This window comes from Cnephaeus nilssonii, assembly GCF_951640355.1.
Source record: "Cnephaeus nilssonii genome assembly, chromosome: 21".
Taxonomy (NCBI): Eukaryota; Metazoa; Chordata; class Mammalia; order Chiroptera; family Vespertilionidae; genus Cnephaeus; species Cnephaeus nilssonii.
In genome coordinates, this window is record NC_137092.1 from 38829092 (window position 1) to 38838264 (window position 9173).

The 9173-nt window shown below is 50.3% G+C and overlaps 1 protein-coding gene across 1 annotated transcript in view; it reads left to right on the forward strand.

Moving 5' to 3' along the window:
* The first annotated feature begins 374 nt into the window (after positions 1-374).
* ANKRD35 (ankyrin repeat domain 35) overlaps positions 375-9173 on the forward strand; it is a 17731-nt gene continuing 8932 nt past the window's right edge. Inside the window, 2 exon segments of the mRNA XM_079762085.1 lie at positions 375-506; positions 8474-8604. Of these exon segments, the coding sequence (XP_079618211.1) occupies positions 468-506; positions 8474-8604 (170 nt within the window). The 5' untranslated portion in view covers positions 375-467.

Sequence of the window (9173 nt, forward strand, 5' to 3'; positions counted from 1 at the left end):
CGACCGGGGCGGGGCTTGGGGAGGGGCTAGGGCTGGCGGTTGCGGCGGGGGCGGGGCTTGGGGCGGAGCTTCCTCCTGGAACTGCGGGGGGCGGGGCCGGGGAGGAGTTTTAGCCCAGCCCGCGCGGTTCTGTCTACGGTTAACCGGTCGGAGCTGGGGCGGGTTCGGTTTGGAGGGCGGGTTCGGCTTGGAGGGCGGGGGTTGAGACCGAGCCCAGGTCGCCGCCCAAGACTGCAGACTTTTTGCCTCTGCTGCGGCGGAGGGGCAGGGCCAGGGGCGGAGCTTTAAGCGCAGCCCGCGGGTCTGGTCTCTGATTTGGCGGGGCGGCCTGGGGGCGGGACGGCTCTGCTTTTGACAGCTTGCCCTGGCACAGCCGCGACTGAGTTCGGTGGGTTCGGGATCCTGTGGCCCCTTTCTCCGCGCGTCCCCGTCCCCCCGTGGCCCTGGCCCTGGCCCTGGCACTGGCCATGAAGCGCTTCTTCTCCTGCTCCAGCTCAAAGGTGGCGGTAGGTGCCAAAATGTCTGGGAGTATGGGAACGGGGCTGTGGTGACCGAGCCCTGTGGTGACAGGAGTCCTGTGTCCCACCCCGGGCACCATTTGCCTTTTCCCTTTACCCGTCTTTCCAGGTCTTCCTTCCCGAAATGCAGAATGCAGCCCGCCATTCCTGCCTCCCTCAAGACCCTGTCCCCCAGCCTCTGCTAACCTCTGACCTCCCCAAGGTTCTTTCCCTTGGCCCTTTCTTGTCCTCCTGTCACCCACAATCCCAGCTTCTAGTATGTTCCCTGCGGCCCTTGCCCCCTTCGGAAGGCCTGTCCTCTACTTTGGCTCCGTCTCTCAGTTCTGAACCGTCCTCCAGCTCCTGTCCTGTCCACAGCCCCAGCTCAGCCTAAGTTCCACTCTGTCCCCCAAGCCCAGTCCTGTGCTGTCCTCACAGCCCTCCCCTCCCCTATGGTCCTATTCTTGCTGTTTTCTCTCAGCCCAGCAAGTACTCCCAGGCCCGTGCCTTCCCTAGCCCTTCTTCACAGGGTCGTCTCCATCCTTGCACCCAGGCCTCTTCCACTCCCATCCTCTCACCATTACCGCTGGCTCTCAGACATCACTCCACGCCTCTCTCTAATTGGTGCTCCCCACCAGCTGCCTTCTCCTGTTCCCCTTCAGCTTCTGCCCCTCTCTGCCCGATGGTTGTCCAACCCCACTGTCCCCCCCTTTGCCTGACCCGCCTGCTCTCTGTGGGTTAATCTTACAGTCTGGCCAGCCTAGCAGGCTCTGCCAGAGAAGGCACGGTGCCTGGCTTCTCCACACAGATCCGGGGAAGCTGCCTGCAGAATTCACCCTGACCAGGTCACTGCAGTGTCTGGTCATCAGACTGGTTCTTGGGCCAGCCAGGGCCGTCTGCCGGCTTCTCCCCGGAATCTTCCTTCACTCTACACCTTCACCCAGTAGCTAAGGGCTTATACTGCTTCCTCTGACTGAGTCGGGGAAAGGTGGCGGCGAGAAGAGAGTGGATTCACTGAGTTCCCAGCAGAAGTCACTCCCAGGACAAAACACAAGGAAGAAGCTTTCAGAAGGTGGTGGCTTAGGAAGTGTATCCTTTCTTCTCTGAAGATCTCTTACAGAGAGACCCCCCATCTGGGGACCACATTGTCTGTGGAGATTGGAATTATGCATTGAGGATGCCAAGTACCTGTAGTAATAGGGCTTAGCCCAGCCTGACTTAGTGATGTCATTCATGAGCAAACGTGAGAAACGTTGAGTGCGCTCGGCACGGGCAGGCCACAGAAGGCTGGAAGCGAGCTCTGAGGCAACAGCAGGAACTCTGTTGAGGCCTGTCCTTGTCCCACTTACATGCGCTTCTCCACTTTGTTTCTCCACATGGACCAACCAACCACACGGCATTCACTGAGTGACTATGGTGGGTGCCGGAAACGGAGGCTACCCAGACTCTGTGCTAACTCGTAATGGTTTTCTTACTCACATGGACTCTTCCCTGAAAGTCCTCCACGGTGCCCCTCCCTCTCAGGTCTGTGGAGTCTGCTTGTGCCTTAGGAACGGGGACACTATTTCATTCTACCTGATTTTCCAGTCCTCGGTCAGTGCCTCCTTTCCAAGATGCTGGGTGAGCAACGGGCTGAACGTTGGCATTTGGAAGTATTCCTCTGTCCTTCATTCAGCTCTACAAAGTTTAGGCCTTGAAGGGTTTCTACCCATTCTAAACTCTTTTTTAAAAAAAAAAAAATTTTATTGATTTTTTTACAGAGAGGAAGGGAGAGGGATAGAGAGTTAGAAACATCTATGGGAGAGAAACATCAATCAGCTGCCTCCTGCACACCCCCTACTGGGGATGTGCCCGCAACCAAGGTACATGCCCTTGACTGGAATCGAACCTGGGACCCTTGAGTACGCAGGCCGACGCTCTACCCACTGAGCCAAACCAGTTAGGGCTAAACTCTTCTTAGTGTAACAAGGTTATAGGAAGTCAGTTGGGTGGATTTAGAACTGTCTAACTGGGAGAACACTTACCTCAGGCGGGATGGGATCCCCGAAAGCTCGCTAATAGGCCAGTTTCAGTGGCAAATTGTTTCCTCATAAAACTTCCTCATACCTCTTAAGAGAAATTCCTCCACTCCCTAGTCGCTAACCACTCTGGACCTGCTTGTCAGAGAATAAAATAGTGTGACCACCCTCCTGGCCACTCCTAAAGCCTGGCTTCCCAGTCACACCGGATTGGCCCTGCCCATCCGCACCCGCCTCTGGGTCCAGGGCCAGAGCCCTCCACTCTCACATAGAGATAAGGACTGAAAAATCACTGATCATCTTTTTTTTCTTTAAGATGTTTTTATTGATTTTTAAAATATAAATTTTTATTGATTTCAGAGAGGAAAGGTGAAGGGAGAGAGAAACATTAATGATGAGACAGAATCATTGATCGGCTGCCTCCTGCACGCCCCCTACTGGGGATTGAACCTGCAACCCAAGCATGTGCCCTTGACCGGAATTGAACCTGGAACCCTTCAGTCTGCAGGCTGACACTCTGTCCACTGAGCCAAAACAGCTAGGGCTTATTGATTTTTTTTAAAGAGGGAGGGAGAGAGGGAAGGACAAGGAAAGAGAGAAACATTGATGTGAGAGCATCATCAGCTGCCTTCCTGCACGCCCCCTACTGGGAATGGAGCCTCAAACTGGGAATAGAACCCCCAGCTTCCTCTGGGTGCATGGGATGACACTCAAGCAACTGAGCCACACTGGCTGGGGCCTGATCATTTTATTTTTATTTTATTTTTTAAAAATATATTTTATTGATTTTTTTACAGAGAGGAAGGGAGAGGGATAGAGAGTCAGAAACATCGATCAGCTGCCTCCTGCACACCCCCCACTGGGGATGTGCCCGCAACCAAGGTACATGCCCTTGACCGGAATCGAACCTGGGACCTTTCAGTCCTCAGGCTGACGCTCTATCCACTGAGCAAAACCGGTTTCGGTGGCCTGATCATTTTAAAACTAATCTAAGTTGCCCTAACCGGTTTGGCTCAGTGGATAGAGCGTCAGCCTGCGGACTGAAGGGTCCCAGGTCGAGGGCATTGAAAGATGAAACAGAGGGCCGGAGACCATGGGATACCAGGACACAGGCTTTATTGGCGATCACCCTGCCGGCCGCCTTCCAGAGGGGAAAGAGAGAGAGAGAGCGTGAGAGAGAGAGCTTGCCGGGGTGAGAGTGCCTTTTAAGGGGAGGAAAGGAGGGGACGGGGCTGAGGGCACTCAGCACACGCTGATTGGTGGTTTCATGTAAGGTACATGGTTAGGGGCCTAGGGATTTAGGAATTGGGGGTTTAGGGTATATGGCAGGTGCTGATTGGTGGTTCAATGTACAGTCCATATAAGGTGTTCAGGAATGTCCGGCTGCAGGTGGAGTTTACGTCATACTCCGTCCATCAGTTGGGGGAAGGGAGGATCTATCAGGCATGTACCTTGGTTTCAGGCACATCCCAGTAGGGGGTGTGCAGGAGGCAGTTGATCCGATGTTTCTTTCTCATTGATGTTTCTAACTCTCTATCCCTCTCCCTTTCTCTCTGTAAAAATTCAATAAAATACATTTTGGAAAAAAACAAAAACAAAACTAATCTAAGTTATCCAGAATATAGGAAATTCAGCAAACAGACAAAACTCAGCTTTTATAATCTTATTTTAGTCAAGTAGAGGAAGGCTTTGAGGAGAGTGTCTTACATATTAGCTTCCCCTGCCTTTGCAGGAAGTAGGCCAGAAAATAGCTTTAAACAGCTGGGACTGAATCAGTTTAGAGAAATGTCAGTTGCATTTTAAAAATGGAGAGTCAGCTCCTGGTTCCTTCACGACGGCCTTCCCACTTCCATTCGCCTGTGCTCAGCGGTGCCGCTCTTCCTCTGCTGGTGGTGCGCTGTCTTGGGGGAAGCTTACAGGCACACAGCCAGAGATCAGAAGTTGCAATTACTTTTACAAAGGTCCCCAATCTTAACTACAGAAATACAAGGCTTATTCTTGTATTTGAACCTGCTGATTAATTTGGTAATTGCTCCCTTGAGGCTGTGATGGTAATCCAGGGCCTCTTTTCCAAGGTGCTGGCTGAGCAAAGGACTAGATCTTGGAATTGAGAAGCTTATCTCTGTCTTTCTCCACCCTAGCTCTGCAGAGGTTTGGTCATGAAGAATTTCCACCTATTCTAAATTCTTCTTAGTAAAACAAGATTATACTAAGTAAATCCAGTAGATTTAGAACTGTCTAGCAGAAAAGAAAAGTGTCTGCTTTGCTAGGAAACACTGTTACCACCTATACAGCCTAGCTGTTAAGCATAGGCTGATATGAGCAAGATCTCTTCCTTCCACTCCCCTGTACGGAGAATTCCGAGCCCAGGAACATCCAAAATGTGCCCTGTTAACATAAAAAAACCATGGAAACCTGCAAAGAATTTTTTTGAGTTTATTTGAGCCAAACTGTTGACATATGCCGGGAAGCAGAACCTCAATGAATTGAGAGAATGCTCCAGAGAATGGCGGGTTACATCTGTATTTATACATTGCAATCAAAGGAAAGGGACGTAGGTGGGTTACATGAAATCCATTGGTGATAGACTAGAGAGGCGGGAGGATTGGATAAAAAGTAAAATGATAGACACATACTTAGGTGGGTGCAGGAACAATTAACATGATAATGAAGGAATTTGTGGTATTTGTCCTGGAGCTCAGGCACATTAGGTTGTGCCCCAGGGGGTCTGGAAAAAGGGAAGTTACAAATTACCCAGACATTTCAAAGGGTATGTTATTATAGATGCAAAAAGACAGATAGGCTCAGTTACTGGTAAGGTAAAGGTTGACCTTGTCAGTGAAGATACCGGCCTAGGATGTAACTGCCCACCATAACTGCTTTTAGTTAAAGTTTAATTTCAGACCATCCTTTGTGGTGACTTTAGGTCTCTGAGTTTGCAAGACCGCCATACAGGCCTCCCCTGAGCCTGTCAGGTCAGCATGTGGCCCCTTTCGTTCACTGTCCCCAAAAGGCTAGAAAGAATGGGGCTTCAACTAACATTTATTGTGCACCTACTATGTGCCAGACAGCGCTAGGTGCTTTGTGTCATTGAGAACCTGACGTTCAGAGAAGTTTTCACATGCCTAAATTCACAAGGAGAGGAAGTGTGAGAATCAGGATTTTAAACGGAGGACGTCCCACTGAGGTCAGCTGGTAGTGTTGTAGTGTAACCCCCATCTTACAAGGACGCCTCAAAAAGTCGAATTATGGAGTCATTTATTAAAAGCCGGCGGCATACGAGGGAGCAAAAGCGCTCCAGACCTCGCAGCCCCGAACAGCTTGCCACACCTGGCTTATATTGGCAGAATATCACAAAGGTATCGATTACATCTTTGGGTCTGGAATGAGGAACCCGTTTCGTGAGCAAGTTATCTAAAGTACCTATGAATCACTGAATCAACAGAAACACATTATCTGGGACCACCGGGCAATTTAGGATAATTGTGCTGTCCAGATTCCGGGACCACTGAGTCAACCGGAATGCATTATCTGTAGCTACTGAAGCAATTTAGGGTCTGTTCTGATTCCGGGACCATTGAGTCAACCGAAACTCAGTTATCTGTGCTACTGAGACAGTTTAGGATAATTGATCTGTCCTGGGTCCCAGAAGAATGTGCTTCGATGACCAGTGAGATCACAATCAACGGGACATTCAAACCACCATCAATAGAGTATTGGGATAGCATACATAAGTTCAGAAAATCAAAATAACTTTCTATTGTTTTCTCAAACAAATAAGTACAGAACCCAAACAGCAGTTTCTACTGCCATACTTCAGTAGCAGTGACTGCTGGAGGCGTCGTGCTAGCTGTTTTTTCTGAGGGTGACCCAGCACCCAGGAGACATTGGATAAGGTGTTCTTACCTCTCAGTCTGTTGGTATGTGGAGCAATCACTTTGCTTATTTTGTCCTTGGAGAATTAACCCGCTTGGAGACTCTGTGCAGAAAGGTAGCGTCTGAGAGTGGGAGGCCCTGCCCTGGAGGCAGTCTTAGGCTGTTTGTTTGGAAATAAGTAAAATGTCTCCCGTCACTGCGGAGTAGTGTGGTCTGGTGGTGAGAACTGGGGTTGGGCAGCAGGGGCCTCGGTTCTAATCGCAACGTTCCTGCCATTTTGTGGTGTGGCCGCACAGTTATTGGACCTCAGTGGGCTTTGGTTACGTCTTCTGTCAAATAGATAAAATAATATCAGCCCTAACCACTTTTCAGGGATGTTGAGCGGCTGGTTGAAATAGCACTTGAAAGGCCTCTGAGGATTTACAAGTGTGTACTGGCATCTTACCCCCGAATCCATCTCCCCTGGGCCATTTTATGGTTGGGTCATTTAAAATCTTTCCTGTTTGTGATGGATAATTTGCCCTAGCTATGTAAACAGTATTTGAAAATGAGTTATTTGGCTTCCATTGGCCCTATATTTTTCCACCTCCTCCCATAGCCTCTTCCTTGTTGAGATTATACCTCATAAAATGCAATGTGCCACCACCAAACCCCAGCACTTCCTGTTTTGTTAGAAGGATGCCATACACTTGTGTAGCTCTTCACAGTTTACAAAGAGATTTTATACACATTAGTTCATTTAATACAACATGATGAGGCAGTTATTATTTTCCACATCTGATAGATGAGGAAACAGGTTAGAGGTGTGAAATGGCTTACTCCAGGTCACATAGCTGAGAAAGTAGCTGAACCAGACCTCAAACTGGGGCCTGCTGACCAAGTTCCCCTGCAGCCCTTCTCTGGGCCAAACCAGGCTTTTCTGTGCTTTTACCACGGGGCTTTGCATCCTTTCTTCCTTTCCTTCCCCTTCTCTGGGTCAAACCAGGCTTTTCTGTGCGTTTTGCCCTGGATGGTTTTACCCAGCTCTCTCTCTCACACCCTGTGATACTTCAATGATTGTAATTACCCCATCACCGGGAGAAAGTCAAGCTGGAATAAAAGAACAATGCAGGCCCAGGTGTGGCCTTATCTGGGACAGCTGCTCCCTGCCAGGAATAGGGGAAGGAGGGGAGGGAGGAGATGGGGAGAGGCTGTTGTTGTCCTGAAAGGGAAGAGCAACTAGGTAATGGGCAAAGATGTGAGATGGGAAAACCGAAACTCGAAACTCGGTGCTTCTCCGCCCAGTTTTGGGGCCCAAAGCCGATGGGTAGATAATTGGCCTCAGGGCTGTGACCTGACGTTAGGTGCCTTGATTTCCCAAACATCTGAAGACAAAAAGCAGAGCAGCATGGGAAGCTGAGAGGCATGTGAGCCCAATCAGGAGTGGTCAGTTTGGGTCAGTTTGCTCCAGCAAAAGCCCGAGAGCAAAAGGGAAAGGTGTCAGGGCTAGGACTGCTCTGAGGCTGTGCACCCACAATGATAATCACATGAGGATTAAAAAGGCATTTGAAATACTCCGCATCCAGCACTCAAAAGTGATTTTTAATTCAGTAGTCCAAGCCCCTTTTGATCCAGGGCTGGCAATAACCAGAAGTAGTGCTGGGTGGCATATGAACTGGTGATATTTAACTGCTCACCTAACAGGGACGATGTGATCTGGACTGAGTGGAACATTGCAAGCCCTCAGGGATGTTCCTTTCCCCTGGCTTGGCATCTTCCTAACCGCCTCCTTCCTTTCTGTTCATCCTCACCCAAGGATATTTTCCCATTGATTTTTAGGGAGAGTGGAAGAGAGAGGGAAAGACAGAGAGAAACATCCATGTGAGAGAAGCACATCGATTGGTTGCCTCCTGCACGAGCCCCGACTAGAGCCCGGTCTGGGGAGAAGCCTGCAACCAAAGTATGTGCCCTTGACCGGAATCGAACCCAGGACCCTATGGTCTACAGACCGACTCTCTAACCACTTAGCAAACTGGCTAGCGCTGTCTCCTTCCTTTCTCCACTCCACCCTCACCTAAACCACAATCTGTGGCTCTGCACCAGGTGGAGAGATGGAACCGCCGTGATCAGAAGCTGCTGGAGGCCGTGCAGCGGGGGGACGTGGGGCGCGTGGCCGCCCTGGCCTCCAGGAAGTCTTCCCGACCCACCAAGCTAGACTCCAACGGCCAGTCCCCGTAAGTAAGTCCCCTGGGCCCACCTTTGGCATGTGATTCCCTTGGAAAACTCCAACCCCAATATGTCACAGGACAGGGAATGCCCGCAGCTTCAGGACCCTTTAGGTCCTAAGTCTGCTAGGGATCAAGTGCTGCCCAAAGTGAGGGAAGAAGATGTTGTCTATGAGCTCCATCCACTCACAGCCCAGCTTGACAAAACTGACCAAAAAGGACATAAAGCCCATGAAACAAACAGGACACGGATCCAGACAGTACATAGAGTATTTCTGCATTGCACAGAGTGGGGGGGAGGGTGTGCTTGGAAAGTTCAGAATGAAGTGGTAGCTACGAGAGTCACACGGCTAAGCGGAGTGAGTGGGACAAGAGGGATATTGCTCCTGTCTCTGCCGAGTCAGCTTCACCTGTCCAGCCCTCTGCTCTGGTCTGACCGACTCTTCCTGTGACACGTCCAGTCTGGGAAGGGTCCTGGACGCCCCCGCCACAGTCTGACATTGCTTGGGACCCGTAGCTCTTCTTTCTGTATTTGTTTCCAGCTTCCTCTCACTCATGACAGTAGGCCTTCTAGCCTT